General features: G+C 40.9%; 1 protein-coding gene across 1 annotated transcript in view; it reads right to left on the bottom strand.

The window, feature by feature from the left end:
• The window catches only part of spata17 (spermatogenesis associated 17), a 48442-nt gene extending 26728 nt beyond the window's left edge, over positions 1-21714 (bottom strand). Inside the window, exons 1-7 of the mRNA XM_071531772.1 lie at positions 21647-21714; positions 21056-21145; positions 19691-19772; positions 18235-18285; positions 14952-15055; positions 6691-6814; positions 1380-1622 (exon numbers count right to left, since the gene is read on the bottom strand). Of these exons, the coding sequence (XP_071387873.1) occupies positions 1380-1622; positions 6691-6814; positions 14952-15055; positions 18235-18285; positions 19691-19772; positions 21056-21145; positions 21647-21714 (762 nt within the window). The remainder of the gene's footprint in view (positions 1-1379; positions 1623-6690; positions 6815-14951; positions 15056-18234; positions 18286-19690; positions 19773-21055; positions 21146-21646) is intronic.
• Positions 21715-23164: the final 1450 nt, after the last annotated feature.

Here is a 23164-nt window from a genome sequence, read left to right as displayed (position 1 = left end):
GTGTGTGTGTGTGTGAGAACTGCAGGCTAATAAAACGAGACAAATCCACGCCTCATTTCTGCTCACTTATGTTTTACATTACTAGAAACCAATAATAGGGAAAGCACTTTGCCATAAAGAGCTGCCGAGCGTAAATAACACAAATGGCAAAATGGCCCCTCATCAAATCATCAACATACACACACACACGCGCGCGTACAAACACACATACCCATATGCTCACGCGCATGATGCATGCCCACACACACACTTCCCCACTCACAGCTGGACAAAGATGACATGCTCAATTCACGAAACTGGGAGAAAATAATTCATCAAGGACAACAATTAGCTACAGTTCTGCTTTTTTGCTGGTGGTATTGTTTCAATACAGTTTAACATGGAGGTCGGTACATCCATAATCAAAAGTAAAGTTGTTGGCTCAAATCATGTCAGTGGATTGGACTGGATGATCTAATTCACTTTCAGTATTCAGTGTTTGAAGCCATCATCACCTGGATAGTAATGCTCAGTACTGGAGTGGTGCCTCTTCAGCGTGAAGATGAGAAACTTTCTCACAAAGATCAAAATCAAAACAAGCAGGCACCCACCCGCTCCATTGAAAATCTATAGGAATGTCAATTTGTGGGATTAAATGTTTCTTGTTTGATCTTATAACTAAATTAGAGCAGGTAAAAAAACAAAAAAAAAACTAAATCCTTAGAGAAAGAGTCAAGATAAACTTTCAGTAAAAAATTAATAGCAGGATAAACTTTCTTCAAGTAAAATAGCAACATTAGAGTTACAAGGTGGTCATGTGGTAGCAACAATATGTGAAATCCATACTAGAGTGAATTTGCCATTGAAGCCTTGTGTGCATGTCAGCGTATTATTCCCTCGCTGCTCACCCACCGCTCGTTTGATGAGCCGCATTTAATAGTGGAAGAACATTTTGGAGCTGCACACGGGACCCACTTATGATACACACACACACGCATCCATGTACACACACATTTGCACAGTAACACATACCCACACAATCACAGATACACACCGAAATACACACACTAAACGGCTCTGTGCGCCAGTCCCCGAGAGAGCTGTCTGCCATGTTTTAATGATGTCATTCTTCTTTAAGAGGAGTTTTAAAGGATCTCTGCTTCCATCAAGGACCCTCCCCCATGGGGCAAGGAGGGGATGGAAGGCTCTGATAATTAGTATGACACTTTGTTAGACTAATACTCTCTCTCTTTGTCTCTTTACCTCTTGCTCTCTCATGCGCACACACTCATTCCTTTCCCTGTCTGTCTCTCTCTGTCTTTTCTCGTTCTTTTGCTTTCTTTTGCTCTGTGCCATTCTATCTGTCTCTCTGTTTGTCTGAGATGTTTTTACCATCACACCTGTGGTTTCTTGCTGGTTATGGGGGGCAGAAGGGGCCTGGGGGAGCAGCAGGTTTTGGTGAATTTGATCCTTGGGGATCCTGGAGTCCCGGGGGGAGGGGGGGCTGGGGTGCCGGGCGTGCCCAGGAGACAAGCTCTGTCCCTGGGGGAGAGTCTGGTGGAGGGCTGGGGCTTGGCCTGCCTCAGCAGCAGCTCCATCTCATGGGGGGCCGGCATGAATGGAGAGTTGAAGATCCCTGGGCGCTGGAGAGAGGGAGAGAAAGAGAGAGAGAGAGAGAGAGAGAGAGAGACAGAGAGAGAGAGAGAGAGAGAGAGAGAAAAAAGAGAGGTTAATCCTCTATTAGCAACAGCAAGTGAGAGATTGAGAAACAGGTGTGTGGGATTGAGCAGACCCAGGCAAAAAAATGTTTGAAATATTTTTGGAATACATAAAAAAAAGAAACATTGAGAGCGTATGATTTGCCTGCTTGATTGCTACAATCAATCAAGTATCAACATCCCAGTAGTTCAAATATTTGAAACTATATAATAGGCCCTGTGTCATTAGCCACTCTGGAAGTGAGAAATAGATAGTGCTCAAACATGTTTAAGGCCGTAATACAAGATCTTGCCCTTAAAATGCCTGTGCACATCCCTGTGCACTGTCCCGATCTCACTGCACATGTGTCAAAACACCATTTCTGACTGGCTGTGAGGATATTGCTCCTGGGTGTTTTACTCCCCAAACACCCTGATATAGTATCCAAATCTATTTAGTCTCTGGGAAAGTCGTTTTGTTTATCATGGGGACCATCAAATAATGGAATTGCCACCCTGTGGGACAGCTTCCATTGAAACGAACACCTGTTTACATTTAAACTATTACAGGCAATATTCTGTGGTAATGTGTAGCGTCAGTTTTGTTAACAATCCTGACCAAAAGTTTTTCATTATATATATCGTTTTTCATTATAGTTTTGTCCTTTATTGCCCTTCACATTATCCACATAAACCTTGTGTGATGTGCCATTCTCTGTCTCTGCTGAAAGCAGTGTTGTCCATCTTCACTGCCTCAGATACATGTTACAGTACGCCATGGCACTTCTCCAGCCAAAGGCTCTTTGCCAGGTTAAATGTTTGGTTGGAGCAGTTCAGTGTGTGCACTCCACACAGCAGAGCCAAGCCAAGCTTGATGGAGTCAGAACTAGAAAAAATAGAAGCCCTTTCCATTTGTTAGATACATTATATTACATTTGACTTTGAAAACATATATACAACTGAAACTGACATATCATGACTGTTGGTAACAAGATGTAAAAGCTCAAAGATGGTAGATTCGGGGAAATTGACTGACATGAATAATGTGTAGCCCAGATAGATAGATAGACAGACAGACAGACAGACAGATAAATAAGGGTGCAACATAAATAAATATGTGTGCAATGTCCTTTAAAACACAGCAATGGGATTATAACAGTAAATTATTAGAGAGAAAATCCAACTGTGTCTGTCACCAGTGTAATATTATATCAGACTGGAATTAAGTTAAAAGTGAAATACACACACGTACACACACACACACATACAAAACTTTGCCTCCCCTGTTCTGAAATGGGGTAGTGATTTGCCACAGACGGCCTCACTAATAATTATTCAAATCACAGTGATCCTTTTGGCTGTGTGTTAATTACCAGACCAAAGCTTTGAGTTGGAGGACTCTGTATCTACTCTATATGCTAATAACACCGCCCGCTATTTAGGCCACTCTAAAAGACTGGGACAACGGAGAGAGAGAGAGACGAGAGAGAGGGCACAAGTGGGAAATTGCTCCAACTCTATTGACCCAGGCCCCACTCTTTTTAAAATAACACATTAACAGAATGGTTAATTAGTAAATGTTTTATTATTAGACCATGAGTACTTTTGATGTAAATGTCAAGTATTTCAGAACGCGTAGAGAGAAATTAACTCCAACTCCATTGACCCTGGTTTGCTAAACTATGGGTTGTGGACCCAAATGGGGTTGCAGCAGACATTTTACTGTTGGGTCCTCACATGTTAATGGTGCAACTACTGTATGTTTTTTCATGAACATGGGTCTCAGAGTGAGGGACTCATTTTGGCTCCTGTGTCAGCTGAAGAGCCTCTGATAAAGGCCACACAACCTTTTAACATATCACATTAACAGACTGGCAAATAAGCAAATGTTTTTATACTAAACATACATGTTTACTAATTCAGAGTGGACTGATGGAAATTACTGAAACTGAAAATTGGCCAAGGTGACAAGAGTACTATTAGGTTTTAATTAATTTGGGTCCCAGAATGAGACACTAAGGTTACTCTTTCTGGTCTTAGACTAGCAAAGTTTAAGAGGCCCTCACCCAGGCATAGCTTAAATTAACACTTGAAAGTAAACATTTTTATACTTTTTATTTTTTATTCTGCTTTTTATACTGTAATTTTGATGTGAATGTCAAGGGTGGCTTGTCTTACTTCTTGAACTTTAGAAGTCAGACTTTTGAGCTCACCTGTCCAATTCCAATGTATGTATTTATGTGTACATAAATGCTGTGTTGTGCATGTGTTAGTTTTCCCCCCAACTTTCCTAAAAACAGCAACCAAATCTATTTAGGCTAGGGGACAGCTATCATGTTCAGTTTTTGCCCACCATCATGTACTGGTATGGTCACCTTCAGCAACTGTTTATTGTTTTAGGAATTTAGCCGATGCTCCTATAACTTACAGTAAGGGTTCAGCTTCAAGATCCCCGACATTGCAAGTAAATTATTGTCAGGAGTGCAAGGGTCAGGGCCATGGTGTCTCGGCAATATTCCTGTGACCGTAGAAAACATGATCATGTAAGAGCATCAGACAAATGCTTAAAATGTAAATATGTAGTCTTATAGGTAAGAACATTGTGAGTGAGTAGTGACATAACACTAAAACTGACAGCTAAAAATAGTTTATATCCACATATACAACCCAAATGACGGACCACTCAGCTACATCCTAAGGACTGACACCAGTCCGCCCCTCTAAGTTTGAGAACCACTATCCTAAAATCTACAAGAGCGCGGATCCTGCTGTGAGCGGAGAGTCTTTGGAATGCATTAGGGATGAGCATACAGTACACATCTAACTCAAACAGGAAGGGACAGAAGGGTGGGGACACACACACCACACAAACACTCCCATGCTTACAGATACATGGCCCCTCATACACACACAAACACACACACACACACACACACACGCGCGCGCGCGCGAAAGCCAAAAAGTACCAACCTAGCTACGGGAAGAGCAATGATGTTGACCCCAGCAACATACCATCTCTGTCTCTGTCAGAGAGACTTGGGGCTTTTTGGTAGGCTGTGTGGGTATGTGTGTGTGTGTGTGTGTGTGTGTGTGTGTGTGTGTGTGTGTGTGTGTGTGTGTGTGTGTGTGTGTGTGTGTGTGTGTGTGTGTGTGTGTGGGCCGGGGTCCGAGAAGTGAGGAAGGATGAACTGTGTGGGAGAGCCATCTATTCACTGCTGACAAGGTCACAGCTACGAAGGGAAAGAGTCCCCCGCCATATGTAGAGAAAGAGAGAGAGAGAGGGTGAGAGAGAAAGATGGACAGATGGAGGGGGAGAGCACATAAACTTTTTCCTTCTTTCTTTCTTTCTTTCTTTCCTTCTTTCTTTCTTTCTTTCTTTCTTCCTTTCTTTCTTTCTGTCTTTCTGTCTTTTTTTCTGTTTCAGATTAATAACTAACTAATTAACTAACTGGAAGTTATTTATTACTTTATTTTTCCCAGAAAAATCCCAAAATAGTAAATTAAAACAATGCACATACTGATGCAGAGTCAATCTAAATCATTTGGAGAGTGAATGTCAAACATCTGATAAAATGCAAATTGTCTTTGAATGTATATAGCACTCCAACCTACAGCAATATCATCGTTACATTATGAGATTTGAAAACATCACTCATCTGAAAGATTAAAACGGACTCTGATTGCTTCAATTGATATGTTTGTAGCGTGTATGTATGTGTGTGTGTGTGTGTGTGTGTGTGTGTGCACGTGTATCTCTGTATGTGTGTCTTAGGCAGACATGGGAAATCAGCAGGTAGCAGGTAGTAGGTAGTAAGCCAAATGATGACGATGCTGTTGGCGGCACAGGCATGAAGGAGAGAGATAGAGAGAAAGAGAGAGAGAGAGAGTGTGTGTGTGTGTGTGTGTGGGGAGAGAGAGAGAGAGAGAAAGAGAGAAAGAGAGAGAGAGAGAGAGAGAGAGAGAGAGAGCAGAGAGAGAGAGAGAGAGAGAGAGAGGGGTGTGGTGGTGCTGAATCAACAGTGACCAGTGTACTTTGTCTTCATTATGATCCCAGTGGGGAGTCGCAAAGATGTGCGCACGCACATACACACACACACACCTGTGCCAGGGGAAGCACTAAAACACTCCACTCAGCACATCAGAAGAGCCATGAGGACACATACACATGTGCGCATACACACAAACATGCACACACACATACACACACCAACTCCAGACTGCATACCTCTGTTTAGTCAGAGAAAGAACACTATAGTGAAAGAAAGAAAGAAAGAAAGAAAGAAAGAAAGAGAAACAAACAAACAAAAACAAACAACAAACAAACAAACATCTCTCTTTTTGTATCTCCCTTTTTACTCTATGTAGCCAGCTTGGGGAGGGACTCCCTATCTGTAACCGATTGTTAACCAATTGTGTTTTTGCTTGCCTACACATGTGCATGTGTGTGTGTGTGTGTGCGTGTGTGTGTGTGCACGCACACTAACTTGCTTTGTACAGAGAATGTAGTAAAGTCTGTCATCTTCTCTGTCTTCCCTTTTGGATTGAAGCTGATATTCAAAATCTTTACATTTGACCATTTTCATGCAAAAAAAAATACAAGGATTCAAAGTTTCCCCTCTGAAACAGCATTTAGACCACAGGACACTTAAACTGTCTGCTGAGCCCCAGACTAATAAACTTTTAGGGTTAGCATCTTTTGAAAGCAGTGGCCTACCACACCATTCAATTCTCAGACAGATTACTACATTTAAGTTAATAATTCATTTAAAAATAAATGATTGAAAAATTAAATGAATAAATAAAATGTGCAAAGTAAATATAATTTCACTGCAGGTTTTCAGACTGTTTTTATGTAGCTGTGATTAGGAGGGATACTCCATCATATCAGATGCGGATGATGGAGGTGGATATCATCTTTTTATCAGATATCTGTCTGACCCAAGTCTTTTCTACTCCAAATGTGAGCGACTGTGTGTGTGAGTGTGTGTGTGTCTGTGTGTTCCCTTAGACCAACCTGCTTCGTACTGAGGAGGTAGTGTAACCGCTGAGCTTGGTAGATCTTGGCTGTCTGCTCTCTCTCCATCTCCAGACAATCTCTCTCCCTCTTCTGGAGCTCCTCGAGTTCATCCAACCCCCTCCTACAGGACACACACACACACACACACACACACATACACACACACAAACACATAGCTAGGGATAGCTACAACCAGCAATATAGTAAATCCACCTAAATGCAGTTTATCCACTTTATATATATGCAGAATAGAGTTTACCCACCATTTTAGTTTGGAAAAAAATTTTTTGACAAAAATTCATAGTATGCTTCATAGCAAATAGGAGGAGTAAAAAAAGCATACATTGTTTTTTTTCTGAAAATGTAATTGATACATGTTTATATTAGTGGATGTTTGCCTCATGATGATCCCAGAGTGGAGGTCATAGTGAACCCACCTTTCTATTTACTATTTCATCATTGTGGGACTTAGATAGTCAGGATATTTGCTTCAGATGTGCCCAGGTCTGCCAGTGACTAAGCTTGATGGCAACTCCCTGCTTAAAAAATATAAAAATGACATTTCCAGAGGTGGAAAACACAATCTTCAAATTCCACCAGATTTGCAGGTTTTCTGACCATCATTTGACTAGAAGAGCCAGCTGACCTTATATTTAAGATTATTTAAATGCAAAAGTTGCATATAATGCAAACTTCATGCACATGTGTTTGTGCATGTGTTAGTGTGTATTTGGAACAGGGTTATCTGTGGTAAAAGTAACATTTCCCTGAACTGTCTTTCAAACGGATAACAAACGCCTAATGACTCCAATGAGACAGAGAGAGCGAGACAGACACAAAGACAGAAACACAGAAAGGCAGGGACAGACAGAAAGATAGAGAGAGCAGATGGGGGGGGGTAGACAGAGAGAGAAAGAAACTGCATGGGAAAAAGAAAGAAAAAAGGGACTGAGAGAGAGAGAGAGAGAGAGAGAGAGAGAGAGAGGCTATAAGTGGGAGGATGATGGATATATTTCATCAGTGCAGCCAGGACAGGTCTGTCTGTGACATCTGTTAAGCGAAGCTAGCTAAATGGGATGCATTAAAAGCCCATACACAGCAATCTCATTCCGCAATCACACAGCCTTATTGTTGCAAGTGGGTAATAACTTAAAGTGGGAATCGGAAACAATTACTAAAACACACAAACCACGGCAAAGTGAAAACACACACACACGCACATGTACACACACACATTAAGCTAAATGTAAAGCCAATCTAATTCCACAGGAGCAGCACCAATAAGAGTTTAGCCACTACTCATCAACAATCCCTCCTCTCTCTTCTCTTTTCCTATCCCTCCTTCCTTTCATTTTCTCCGTCTTTCCCTTTGTTCTTTCTTTCTTTCTCCAACTTCAGTTTTCAATTACAAGCCTCCACAGAGGAATCAGAATATTCATAGTGTGTCTGTAATGGGAGGTTAACACATTCTCCGGCTACTGACATTTAAAAAGAAATCACCACACTGTTCCCTTTGCCTTTGCATTCTCATTCCTTCCTCAGCACCAGATTAAATTACAAAATAAATGAAATATGCAGAGCAACGTGTGTGTGTGTGTGTGTGTGTCTGTGTGAGTGTGAACGTGTCTGTGTGTTTATGTGGTACTAAGCAGAGTAATTCAAGATCGTGTGTATAAATGTGTGGTTATATGTCTATATGTGTGTGTGTGTGTGTGTGTGTGTGTGTGTGTGTGTGTGTGTGTGTGTGTAAATACGGGGGTAGCTTGGCCTCTATTTGGCCACCTGGCTTACAGGGGATATTACTTATTAATGTGAAAAGATGAAGTTCTGGTTTATTGTGGGACAGGCTGGTTCACAAACCAATTGCAGAATATGTGTGTATACAGCATATGTGTATATTTGTGTTTGTTATGTTTCATGCACCGGCACGACCCAAAACACTGACCAGCCATGTTTTCTGGGGTCAGGACATGTGTGCACCTGATTTCATGTATGTGTGTGTGCATCCAGCAAAGCCTGTGTATATGTGTAGTGTGTCAGAATGTGTCTGTGTATCGATGTTCATACATGTTCAACACTTTTGCTCGTCTATGTGTGTGTACGTGTGTCTGTGTCCGTGTGTGTATGTGAGAGCATGTGTCCATTTGTGTGTGTGTGTGTGTGTGTGTGTATATGTCAGGTTGAATGGGTGACCTTTGCTTCCCTGCCCCCAGCCCCAGTGTTATTAATTGCTGTGTAGTGGACAAAAGCCAAACAGATTTGTAACGGCTGAAGGCACCTCGATCTGTGTCGACCCAACCAGCCGCCACAACATACAACCCTCATTAGCCCTGATCGGCACGCTGCACGCGCCCTTGTGTGTGTGAGTGTGTGTGTGAGAGAGAGAGTTAAAGAAAGAAAGAAAGAAAGAAAGAAAGAAAGAAAGAAAGAAAAAGAAAGTGCTTTGTGTCATTAAATCCAGGTTTTACGCAGTTTTACTAAAGTGAGAACATTAACCTTTGTGCCTTCATGGGAATTATTTTACTCAATAGGCCTATATCTTACATGTTGTATTCTTTCAGAAAAAGTATTTTTGGAAAATGTAGGCTACTTCATATAATTTTGAAAGCTTTTTGTGATATAGAAATACAGAAATATATTTTCACACTAGATAACATGCAAAGTGGGCCATGTCTTATGGAAGTTTTTGCCATCTAGACTATATTATATATTGGTTGACTATATTGGCTCACTCTGATAAAATCACAGTGATTACAGTTTCATGGAATGAAAATGTTGAAAAGAAAAATTTGAATTGACATATGATTCTGGGCATATAATAGTTAGCAACATTATTTTAACAACACACCATCACCACTCATCAAAAACGCTCTAGTAATTAAGGATACTGTTGAAACAAACAAACAAACAAACAAAAGATGTTGTCCTGTCTATTTTAATGCTTTCTGTAGTTCATCCAGGTCTAAAACGTACAGCCTGATACCCCCAATACTTGTCCATAATATTACTAATAGTAGCCTAGTAGTAGTAGTAGTAGAAGTAGTAGTCCATTTCTCATTGTTTATTGGTTGGTAGACCTGTCAGATTGGACCTCTGAGTTTCAAATAAAATTATGTAATAATTGTGATTAAACAAATACACTTTCTATTTCCTTAAAAGGGCAAGAATACCTTTCATCACTGGCTATGTAATATTATATGAACCTGGTTATGAATTTACATAATATCTCATGATGTATGCCAATACTCATAACACATTATAAGGGATCTTCTTAGATAGAGTCTTCATGAAATGTGTTACCAAAGTACTATAATTTGATGTGATTTTAGCTGTCAAACATATATAATACTATCAGATATGAGCAAACCAGCACATTCACCTGGTTACTGAAGATTGGAGGACTATTTTGGTACGAACAGCATAGAAGTGAATGTCATGTTCAAAGAACAGAGATGGACTAACAAAAAATAAACTGCATTAAAGCTTATTCTTTTCCAAAATCGTCTATGGATTTCTATGCATGAGATTTTCTACTTTACAAGCCTGAACATAATAGTAGTTAAATGCATTTTGGTTATGGGAAAAAACAGCTGGTAAGATTTTACTTGAAGTGAACTATGAGGCATCATAAGAGTATTGCATTCTTCTTGCATTATCACATCAGCCAATATATTATATTGTATATTATATTATCATGCATTATTTTAATACATTACTTTATTAGATACAAAGATTTTTTTGCACGTTATTTTGCATATCACACTCTAATTATGATGATTATTAGATGCTCATAATGTGCTTAGCATGCCATGTAATGCCATATGAGCACTTCAAGTAAACTATTACTAGAGATTGCTCTTGATGGCTGTTTAAGTGTTGGACAAGCTAATCAAGCATACTCAACTTTCAAATACTGGAAACCCTAAGTATCATTTTCACCCCTGCCTGTTAACTTATTTAAATGGTTAATATAGAACAGCTAAATTCCTTACTTCCTCATCAATAATTTACTCCCTGGGTCACACTGGGGAGCCAAGGGCTGATGGGATATCAGAGAATGAGGCATTGTGGGACAGCGGGCCACCCCTGCGGTCATCCAGGCCAGCACCAGAGCAGCTAATTGGCCAGGATCTAAATATTTAATGGAGGCTTGACCTGATTGGCTGTTTTAATTGCTCCAATTAAATGATTCAATAGCTGGTAAAGGAGGGGGAGTCAGCCAGTCAATTTAGACAGTGACCAACTCAATGTATTGAGCCTTCAACACCCTCATAACACAGTATTTCCCTTTAAGTGATTGATTGATTGAATAATTAATTGATTCATTTGAAACCACAAGTAGTAAAACTGATACCATTAAAAGCTCTGGGAGGCAAACCACAGTTCCAGTGTTCAAGTTACACCAAATCCCTATTCCTAAGAAAAAGACGTTTTTACCCACTTTCCCCCATTGTTTTTCCCCTCTCTGAACAAAAGTAGTTTCCTAAAGAGGCTTGGAGAGCAGAGCACCCAGATTATACTCCAACACACACACATGTATATACACGCACACAAATCCAATCAAAGACTGAAGGAGTGAACTCGTCTCCACCCCAACTGGATCAGAAAGAAAGAGGAGCAAAAGAGAGACTGACGCAGAGAAGTGGAGAGTGATCGCGGGGCAGGCAGGCAGGCAGGCCCACACTCTCTCACTACCATAGCAGCTCTCCTTTCATGAATGTCCTTGAGAGGGACACGAGAGAGAGAGAGGAATGAAGAGAGCGAGCGTAAAGAGAGACAGGAAAAAAGTAGAGAGAGGAAGAGAGACAGCATAGCACGAGCAAAAAGAGAGGGAACAGAGAGGGGGGAAAAAAAGAACACCAGCGCTGCTCAGCCTAGCCACTCCAAGTCCATAAATTCTCCCTCAGCCTCTTTTTTCTGTTCTCCTCGCTATGAGTTAAAAGATTTTGCCATGTCGTCGCAACATCACAGGGAGAATTATTTATCTGATTATGGCAGTAATAATTACCCAGCTGTTTATTGCAGATAGAGGAATAATTCATGCAGCCAACAGGCCGTGGTGGTGGCGGCAGCAATGACACCAGCGCATTTAGTAAATATGCAAAGCGGGCTTGCTCTGCTTTCCTAATTGCCCCCATCGTCCCACTGCATGCCCTTATTAAAGCCCAGGAACTTTAAGTGTCTCCCTGACAAAGTGATAAATTGTTGGGGTACCGAGGAAAAGTGTGGCGGAGTGGGGATTGCGCCGGGGTCCTGACTTCATTAGGCTATGCAGTCGGAGAGGAGGGATGAATGAGGATGGACACCGGAGCTCCGTGAACCCCGGCCGGCCTCAGAAAGAGAAAGAAAGAGAGAGAGAGAGAGAGAGGGACACAGAGAGAGAGAAGATAGAGACAGAGAGATGGAGGGAGGGAGGGAGGGAGGGAGGGAGGGAGAGAGGGAGGGAGCAAGGGATAGAAGGTGAGAGAAAGAGGGTAGCGTGTAAGCATGTATTAGCTGGGTGCTGCGGCTAATGAAATGACACAGATGGTTTTGCGCGGGGGGAGATCAGTCAGGAGAGCGCGCGCGAGAGAGAGAGAGAGAGAGGGAGAGAGAGAGAGAGAGAGAGAGAGAGAGAGAGAGAGAGAGGTTCGGCGGTCCATGTACTGCTCCTATATCATTACCATGCGCGGCCGGTCGGCCCGTACTAAATGGGGACCATTAGTCCAACTTTGAATAATTTATGCAGCTGGTTGGACAGACGGACAGACTTACAGAGGGGGGGAGCGTGCTGGCAGATTAAAAAGCGGACCTTTGCGAGGTGAGTGATCGGGCAGAGTGCGATTCGAGGGCTCCGTGGCTAACACGGAGAGGATATTTTAAATAAACACCGGCACAGCATTAATTGATCGCGACCCCAGCAGCACTAAATAAACAAGTGATTAACTGGCGAGAGAGTGACCTCAACACCCCAAACCACTGTGGAGGAGGGGCCGTGTTTGTGTGTGTGTCTGTGTGCCTGTGCATGTGTGTGTTAATGTGGAGACTGGGGATGTCACACAGTTGATAATGAAACAGTAGGACCAGACCAGTAAAATGACAACAACCCAAGCTCCCCCTAATTTATTTTCACAATCCTCTACTTCCTCATTTCTCTAATCTATTCTCACTCTGCTCTTCAGATTTTATTAGCCTTAGTGTACAGTGATAGGAGGGAGGGAAGAGAGTAGAGTGATGTGTGTGATAGTACAGCAGTATTCAAGACTTCCCATATTTTTGTCTTGGTAGGGCGCAAACGCTTCTGCAACAGCATTTAGGCCCTGTGAAAACCCTGCATGGGACCAAATACAACCATTACTGTTTTAGGAAGGATCCTGCTCCACCTGTTCAGCAGTAGTTGAAACACTGAAACAGTTTTCAAACCCAGATAAATATAGTACATGGATAGTTTCTCAGGCGAGCATTAACTGCGTAAATTACAGGTTTTCAGATTTTTAGCTTATAATCACAAACTGTGTAACCTATTTTCACTCTCACAAATTTATGCTTATTTTAAATATTTTTAGTCAGGCTTAGTAAATAATACACGCTGTATATAAAAGTAGTGACAAAGTATGTTCTCTATTTAGACAAGGCATAGTGGGAAGGATAAACCCCTACAGTCACAATGCCGCCAGTTTTTCTTTGGTCACTGATATGGTGTCAGAATGCTTGATGAAGTTGCTCTGTGTGTGTGTGTGTGTGTGTGTGTGTGTGTGTGTTATAATATAACTCAACACTTCCTTAATGGACTTTAACAGCCTAGTCCCCTCTACCTCTGTAGGGGGGTGAAGAGGGGCGAGGAGTGTGGAGGAAAGGTGGAAGGGTGGTGGGGAAGAGGGGGGGGGAGTCAGTGATCCAAGGAGCACTTTAACAAATTTACATTTAATTTTAGCAGAGGCCTTAAGATATTTTCCGGCAAAATATATTAGCAACATTAAAAAATGTGACTATTAGCTAAACGTTAAGTTTTTTTGTCAAAAATAAAAGATGGCGTATCTCTAGCAGTAAGCCCTGGAGCGCAGGATGTTTTATTAATGCACAAGCTGCGGTTCAAATCAGAGGCTAATTTTTAATTTCTTCACATCGTTCACTTCTCTCCCTCTTAGCCCCGGGCGCTTTGGAGGACTTTTCTCTCTCTCTCTCTCTCTCTCTCTCTGTGTTTCTCTCTCCCTCTCTTTTCCTCTTCATCTCTTTCTTTCTCTCCATCTCTTTCATTCCCTCACTTTTCCTCTCACCCTGGCCCGGTTTCTCTCCCTCTGAGGTAACAGCTACGCAAGTACAGCTCTTACGCACCACCCCTCTCTCTCTCTTGCTCTCTCTCTCATTATGGGAACACAAGTAAAGGTATGCCCCTTACCCATCTTCTCCCTCCCTCCCTCCCTCCCTCCCTCTCTCCCTCTCTCCCTCCCTCCCTCTCTCTCTCTCTCTCTCTCTCTCTCTCTCTCTGAGGTTACGGGTACACAAGTATACCTTTTACCCAGCTGCCTTTACACTAATCAAATCAATTCATCTTGACTGACTTGTACCACCTGACTTCCTTCCTGGCTACTCTGCATAATATGTTGTTGTATAAAGGAGGTCCTAGTGGTCCCTAGACACAAATGTACATTACAAAAACACATACTGTAAGGGCCAAAGGCACAAAAACACATGAGAGATCGAGAGCGAGTGAGATAAAGAGTGAAAGAGAGAGAGTGAGAGTGAAAGAGAAGAGGTAGAAGTAGTAGAGGGTTCCATTCACTGATATTCACTTTTCACTTTCCTTCTTTATTCTCAAAAAGAAAAACCTACACGATTTCTTCTTGTCAGGTGGATGTCGACAGATTGCATTACCAAGAGATATAATCAACACAATGGAATTTCATGGAGAAAAGCAGGAAAGCAGGGAATCACCAAGGGATTCTCTAATAAGTGAATCAAGATGAAATCGAGATTAAATAAATTATGAGATGATTCCTTAAAAAGATGAAAAATCACATCCCTTGACTGCCAAAATATATACTGGCCACTGGAACAAAAAAACAAAAAGAGAAAAAGGAGGAGGAGCAGAAGTTCAGGAGCAGGAGTGTCAGGCTATTTTACAAAGCTCTCGATGAAACATTGTTTTTTCTTACTTAGACATGACAGCTGTCAATGCATTTTTATATTTGTAAAGAGAGATTTTTTCCCTAACCTCATTTGGACTCTTTTTTTGTTGACTTCCAAACGTCAAAAAAGTTGACTTTGACTTTATTTACCTGACTAGTTGGTTTTTCATGGAGAGTCCTTCCAGATACCTCTTGCGTGCGTAGTAGTTATGGATGTATTTCCTGGCATAGAACCCTCTCCATCTGCGTTGGATCTGTAAGGGATGAAAACACAACAGTCTATAATGCCAATGGAGGAAAAACACTCCGCTGCACTCCACTCCAACACTCCACTTTACATTGCACACACACACATTTAGAAGACCAGAGTGAAAATCCCACAGCAGTAGTTTCTCTTCAGAGGTTTTCTCACGGCGTGATAGAATGTGTCTAGGAGGATGGCAACTTTGATGCTTCATTATTTCAACAGCCCCGAAAGACATGATTTGTTTAGCCCGGCAATAAAATCTATGTTTAACAAGGAGGATACATTTGAGACTTCATGCCAACAAGAAGAATGAAATCCTGTCTCGCTAAAAATGGGGTGCTGTACAGAGGGTAAAGTCTGTGTGCCTCTCTGCAGGAGCAAAAAGAGCAATGTAGCTTTTTCATAAACTACAAAACCAAAGGGTTCTTTATATTACCAAAAAGAGATACTTGAATCATAGTCATGAGGATGGTACTGCCTTTCTTTTCCATGTTTTTCTGACATACAGTATTTGAAAAACTACCCGCACACTTTAAGACACAGAGGCAGAGGAATTATTGTGTTTCTTGTGATTCTATGTGCTGTTTCATACTAAATACTCTTACACTCTAACCAATGTTTATTTTCATATTTTTTTTTTATATCTGAGTTATGAAGGACAAATAAAATATGAAAAATAATACAGATGCATTATTGGTATTATTATTAATGTTAAATGAGAGGCCAGTCTTAAACATGCATGCCTGTGGGTCTAAAGATGAAATTTTCGATGTAGTGATGAAGGGACACCCCAAGGTGGGACAGACAGCTGTCACAGCCACATACGTTTAACTGTATCACTCCACATTGATTGTGGAGGCTGCAGATTAGCTAGCACACACACACACACACATACACACACACACCTGTGGACCATTCTAAAGCATGGGGGTGGATGTCCTTCAGACTAATTAGGAGATTAAAACAACGGCAGGTAAAAGAATAATCACACTACGAGAAGAGAGCAGAGGAGAGAAGAGGAGGAGTGGAGGATGGGGAGAAAAAACAACAAAGAGCAAAATGAGAATTAGCATTGATCTGCCAGTCAATAGATAATTTTAAATAAAGTAATTGCCGCCTCCCGAGTTCTTGCTGACCTTTTTTGACTAGTGAAATCGATGCTGTTGAATCTAATACAAATCCGAGGTGCGGCATGTAAACACTGGTTTCTATTACGGCGCTAATACATTATCTTCTGTTAGCGACCACGCCGTGATAAAGACAACAGGAGGGGAGAGAAGAAAGGATAGAATCAAAATTGATTCAAAGGAAGTGTCACAAGGGGATTCAGAGATGATTGTTTCTCCCTTTGTGTCTCTCTTTCCTTCTCTCTCTCTCTCTCTCTCTCTCACACACGCACACACACGCACACACACGCACACACACGCACATTCACTATTTCTTTGGTCAAAGAGTGTCAGTGGGTGGAGATGTCCTTCACTTACTCACTTTTGAGCAGGCACTCTCTCTCTCTGTCTCTCTCGCTCTCTCTCTGTCTTTCTCTCTCTCTCTCTTTCACACACACACACATACACACGCATACAACCTCTCTTGCTTTTCCCTGTCTACTACTGTATCACAACAGATTGCGAAGTTGTTCAGATACAGCTGCCATTATTTTCCCAGCATAAAAATGAATTGCCTTTAACAAATCCTTAAATAACTTTAAGGCTGGGGTACATGCTAAAACAATTCTCTTTCAATAGGCGGTATCGCAAAAAAATTGAATTCAACACTCACACCTGGGAATATTGTTAATTTTACTAGATCTGGTTTCACTACATCGTTTTAGGGTTTTTTTTAACTATCCATATCTATTTTCTTTTCCATATAAATTCCTATTGCTTCCTATGGGCATCTCAGTAGTTATTTTACAGTGCTAATAAAACCCTCTCGTCTCTACCTTCAGAAGCTTCTGCTTTGCTCTAAGTGGTGACATCACCCTTAACCTTTGACCCCATGACCTCAGACAGCAGGGTCAGACAGTGACCCTGGATCTATCATCTGCCCTGTAACACGGCATTTAATGAAAACACCAGGGTGGTCAACTTTATTTGTTTGGGTTTCTATCAAATATAAAACTCGAAACCCTCAATTTCCAAGCTTTTCCACCAATGTCTAAACAGCTCTCTCTGGCTGGACTGTAACATGCCCTCTTCAATAAATACTGGGGATTTTTTTTGTTGGCTCATAAAATTTTTTAATGGTTTTGGCTGAGTGAAATTGTTAGCCAAAAGAGTAGGCTATATGGAATTGTAAAAAATATAAGGTTTCGATGCAATATCCTTGAGTAAAAGTGCCAAAGCGTCAGTCAAAGCTAGAGCCTTATGATTTATGGGACGTACAGTAGTAGCTGTTAAGAAGATACAAGAAAGAAAAAGGGGAACATTTGATGGGCATGAGCATTAACAGAAAAATGATTTTCTGGTTGAGTTAGAGAGATATATATAAGTATAGATCAGCATTTAGCAGACAGTTTTATCCAGAGGGATTTGCACCAAGTATAGTGGAATAAGGTTTAATTCCTGTAGCACCAACATGACAATGTATAACTGTAAATGGCCCAACCAAGAGTGCCAAGACATCAAAATAATTTAAATAATTAAAAAAATCATGCCTGGGAATTAAATGTTCCAGGGATTTGAATGTCCCTGAAATATCTAGGTACCTTCAATAAAGCAAGCAGCCTAACAGGAAAGTGCCAGGAAAATAAATAACAGAAAAGAGACAAGATATGATAAGAAAAAGGCCTATTTATATTATAGAAATGTGTTTGATCGGTTTCATTTGTGTATCATACCTGATCCTGTTGGTTCTATTTGCAATATCTTGAAACAAGTATGTAATATGCCTAAATTTCATTAAAAGTCTTGAAACAAGTTAAATTGTACATGAACCAGTCCGATTATCTCACCCAATTGGCATATTTTGTCACTTATTTAAAAAAAAAAAAAATACATAAAGACTGCATGTAAGATTAAATCACTTGTTAAGATGGACATTTTTTTTTTTGCAATGAAGTGATATGATGGAGTGTTTCCAGGCTGCTATTTATGGGGCCCTCCCATTCACAGCACACACAGAGAGCGAGTGTCCCCCCACCACGACACTCCATTTGCTAAAACAAGACACTGTGGTGATATTTACCCTGACCGCCATCTCCTCGTAGAAATTCATCTTCATGATAAAATATGCCGCCTGTGAACACAAAGGAAAAGACAGCGTTACATCTTGTCTCCCAGCCCTCTGATCTGTCCACAGCAGGCCTCAAAGATAAAGAGCTCTTTATACATAATACATTGCACACACAGGCAACACAGATAGGGCCACTGTAGAGGGGAGGAGGGAGGAGGGAAGGGGGCAGGAGAGGAGAGAGGGAGAGCGAGAGAGAGAGAAAGCCAGAGGGAGAGAGAGAGAGAAAGAGAGAGAGAGCGAGAGAGGTTAGCGGGACTTTGTATCGAGGGGAGGACGGTGCGGCGCGCTACTCTCTTAATACCCCAACGCAGACAAGGGCCAAGAAAATCTATGGTAGTCAAGCAGCGAGCTAATGGAGATGTATGACGGCCAAACGCTCTCCGCTGGGTTTCATAATCAATGACAGCACTGCCAGAAGAGACTAACAAAAGGCCAGAGAATATTCAGCGGCACACTCGACGAGCTGTCGCGCGCCAAACGTGCCGGCCAACCACTGGGGGCACATTTCAGGAGCGGACTGGAGAGCCGGCCATAAAAGGGATTCATATCTCAACACGTCTTCTTTAATAACGACAGGGAAGAGAGGGAGGAGAGGAAGGGGAAGGGAGACAAAGACTTGAAAGGAGGTTGTAAATTCAGCTTGATGTTTTGAGATGAGGCTTTGCGCGCGTCACTTTACGCATGATAAGATCCGCAAGAGGGAGAGACAGAGAGAGAGAGAAAGAGAGAAGAAGACCAGAATCTCTTAGGGCTAATTCAAAATAGTGCACTGTGGCAATTTTGAGTGATTTAAATTAGCGCTCGTCTGTTTCCAAATGAGACCAAACAGGCTCTTTTTAGCCCATATGTGTGTTGTGACACATCCTTCATCGTTTATTTCACCCCCCCTCGTTTCCATTTCTTGAACGCCTCCCAAACGGCGGCTGGCAGTTATGCTTTAGCAAACAGTCAATTTAGAGGCGTGATAAATAGCTTGTTGTGATACGTTTACAAAACTCAATCCAGGGGAAAATTATACGTGAGAGCGCTGGGTATTGGATCCGGTATCAACAATCTGTTCAATTAAGAAGCAGTTGGAGGCAATATGCTGAAAATGGGGCCTTGTTTTACTAAAGCGCACACACACGCACGCACACATACACACACACACACACTCCCTCTCTCCCCTTCTTTCCTTCCCTCCATCCCTCCCGCCGCTCTTTCTATATGCATCCCAGGAGTAGTGATATAGATGGAATTCCATATCATATCACATCATATTTCCTAAGTGCTAATTTCCCGATGTGTAATGGGTGAATTATATTTCTTAAGGTCAGACGCAGGGGCTTAGGAATATAGCAATTGAATTCTAATGCGTGCTATCATAACATAATCAATATATCTATAGCCGTTCCGGCAGCTGGCTTACCTTCACCATTTGTCTGAGACGTGCCCTTGCTGCAAAGCCCCGCCATATCTTCTGCATAATGGTCGCCTTCTTGTGCAGATGGCTGTAATAAAATCATATTGGGGAGAGGATTGGATATATAATTTTTTGTAGTTTAAGTTATTGAAATGAAGAAAAATTAAAAATATATACGTATGTCATACTCAGATATACAGGTGGAGGGAAATCAAATTAGGTATTTGATGTTTGATTTTTTTTTTTAGTTTATGCTCAGAAATACAACTAGTGCAAATATGGGTGGAAGGCAAGAAAATGAGAATCGTCATTCGACGTGTGGGAACTGCATCCAAAAAACCTGAAAGCAAAAAAGCTAAAAAATCATATAGTGGAATTAATAAAAACATAAAACTCATTCAGATCACTTTTTTTGTTGTGATACTTTATGTTTTTGAAATTAACAGATAGCTAAACAGGAAACTGGCAAACTGTCCTAATTTTAAAGGAAAAAAAAAACAAGGTAAAATAAGAATTGTCCGCAGGATCATTGATCCTGAATTATGATATGGAGACTTTGTTTTTTGCCTACAGATGTTAGGCTGCACTCAACTTCAGTTAAAAGGTCAGGGAAACATTAGGCTTACATACACATACACTCACGAACACACACACACACACACAGAACATTTCTGCTCCTGCAGGCTTTTCGATCATGTCCGACGAGCCTTTCGCCCCCTTTAGCCAGAGGCACACATTTGTATTCATCTTCAAACATACTCTAAATGCAAGTCCACTGCGATTCTCTGCCTCCAACGAGGCCATCAATTTCCAAAAGGCCATTTATATGCCCAGAAAATCAATGCTTATAGTGGGGATAGCACAACCCCGGAGTTGCACTTAGGCAGCTAAAATTGTTGCTAATTATCCACTTAACGCATTGATCAATTAACTAAAGTAATCTGAATTAACCTACTGTCTGGAAGTTTGTCTGCTGACCCTGCAGAATGGTGTTGGGGTCACAGCATAGGAACAGGCACAGAGATAGAGACATTCATTTCTCTCTGTGTGAAAGGAGCAAGGACTGCAAGCGACATTTATTCCTCGAGGCCATTTGCAAAGCTCTAGGAGTGGGATAATTACGGTAGTGAGCTAGTATCAGGGCTTCCCTTGAAATTAACTCTTAGGGGCCTGCCTGAATGCTTTTCTGTATCACAGAAAACCTTTTGAAACCTCAAATTGTTATACAAAATATTAAGGCTTGTACTTTTTCTTTATGTGTTGCATATAAAGGAGTACCTTCATAGTGTCATAAAGTGTTTTTTCCAGGCTTATTGATATAAAATGGGCTTCGATAGCTTTACATTAGACAGACACACACACAGAACATACCTGAGGTAAGCCCGCACCTTGCAGGCTCTGAACCAGCTCTGAATCTGGGTGGCTGCCTGGTTCTCTCTCTGTCTGTTCTCCTCAGCTAGACTGGGCACACACACACACACACACACACACAAACAGACACACACGCACACATTAACACACAAGTTGATAGACACTATGTACATTCAGTGTACCTCAATATTATGCAAAAATACTTTACCTCTACTTTGCGTAGAGCAAATTAAATTAGTTGCATTGATGTCTTTCTCTTGCACATGACTTCTGGGTATCATACGCGCATTGAAATTTGGGAAAAGGTTACTGAACACAACCCTTTTCAAAACAACCAGTGGCTACCTCTTGTTGGTAAGTTTACACGTAGCTTAGCGCTACAATGTAGAAGCAACATGTAGTTAAGCTAGCTAACAAACGCAAGCATAGTTGACGTTTTAGCTAACGTTAGCTAACTATGGTGATGTTAGTGTAGCTGGTTGAGTGGCGTTACTGCTTTTACTTTCTTTCAGCTGATGCTTACAGCCACCGCGGTTCTACCTAAAAAGATAAAATAAAATAAAAAGAAGCTCCCATGTATGTGTTACATACCTGTTTCTGTGGAAGTACTGTTTTTTAACTTGTTCAATTTTACTTCTTGTTTTCAACAGCCTTGACATGTCTACCCAGACGGGAGTTTACCTGTTGTCTTGACAACAAAGGCGTCAGCTGTTTCCGCTTTGACGTTTTTTTTTTTTGGTTTGTTTTTTGACTGAAGGTGCGTTCACAACACCTAGGAAGTAGGAGATTTCCTGGTGTTCCATGTAATATAATACCATAATGGAGGCTAAACTCAATTTATTCACCTATTTTATTTGCTTACCAAACTTTTTGATTGACATGGATCTTAATGACATAAAATCATAGTAAGTAGCATCAAATTGATCCAACTTGAAGATATGGGCTTTTTTTGAATAATAATAATAAAAAAAATAATGGATGAATGCTTTTCTGAAAATATAATTAATATTTATTTCTGTTGGTGTTTGTTTGCATTATCAAGATCACGGAGTGGAGGTCAGAGTTTGACCACCTTTTTTTTATTTATCACTAGTTACAGTACCTATAACAACACCAACAACAGATGAAGGAGTGTGCCTTTCTTTGCCAAACAATATTGTCAGAAAATATATATTAGGCTACCTATTTATCTTCTATAAAGTCATCTGCAGCTGCCTATAGCTGATGTAACCAGCATGCAGTGCAATGCATGCTTGAAAAATAATTATGCAACAATAAAATGCAAAGTTCAAGTGTTTACTCTCAGCTTTTCAGCTCTTAGAAATTTGATTTGTAATAGGCCCTACTTTTCAAAAATGTTGACATCTTATTTAGACCATTCAGATAGGTAGCTGTCAGTTTTTGTGAATTCAGTTTTAATCATCTGTTTGATATTGAACCACAGAGTCCCTGAGTGCCTCAACATAAAGCGTCCGTCCATCTTCCCCGTCCTCCCTCCCTCTCTCTATTTCTCCTTCCGCCCGTCTCTCCCTGGATTCCTAGTTTTAAAGGCCCACTCCACAGTCACAATGTAAACAAAATGGTAGCACCACCAGTTGAAAGCCAAATCCTTAGAATGGAGTAAATTAACATTCCCAGATTTATTTACAGAGCTCTTGAAAAAAGACTAATAGTTAACATGAGATTTTAGTGTATTTTGATGCTGTTAAAAGTTTTTGGGGTTTTTTTTGTTACAAATGTTCCTATGTATTGGGCCAACATAGATCTATATGGTCACTTTGGATGGACTGAAATATCTGTTGCAAAAGCTTTATTTTTCATTTACCACTCTCAATAAATTATATACACTACATCAAAATGAATACAGTAATACTAATGGGCTAAAGTGTTAAGCAGGTACTTGTGGGTCCAAACTCATCCTGTTTCTTTCTTTCCCACCTCTCCCTAGCCACTATATACTATCTAATGAAGCAGAAATACTGTGAAAAAAAATATTTCAAAAAATGAAAATGAAAAAAAAAAATCCCGGAATGGGCCTTTAAACACCGCTTGATCTCTTGATGCAGATTGTCCAACTGCCGATTGATCGGCTGGCTGCCTCTCTTCCTC

This window comes from Centroberyx affinis, unplaced genomic scaffold, assembly GCF_046629955.1.
Source record: "Centroberyx affinis isolate AG114_WGS23_722 - 3 ecotype Tasmania unplaced genomic scaffold, CSIRO-AGI_Caff_v1 ptg002131l_1, whole genome shotgun sequence".
NCBI lineage: Eukaryota > Metazoa > Chordata > Actinopteri > Beryciformes > Berycidae > Centroberyx > Centroberyx affinis.
Note: the sequence above shows the minus strand (reverse complement) of the source record. Positions and strands in the feature narration are given on the sequence as shown.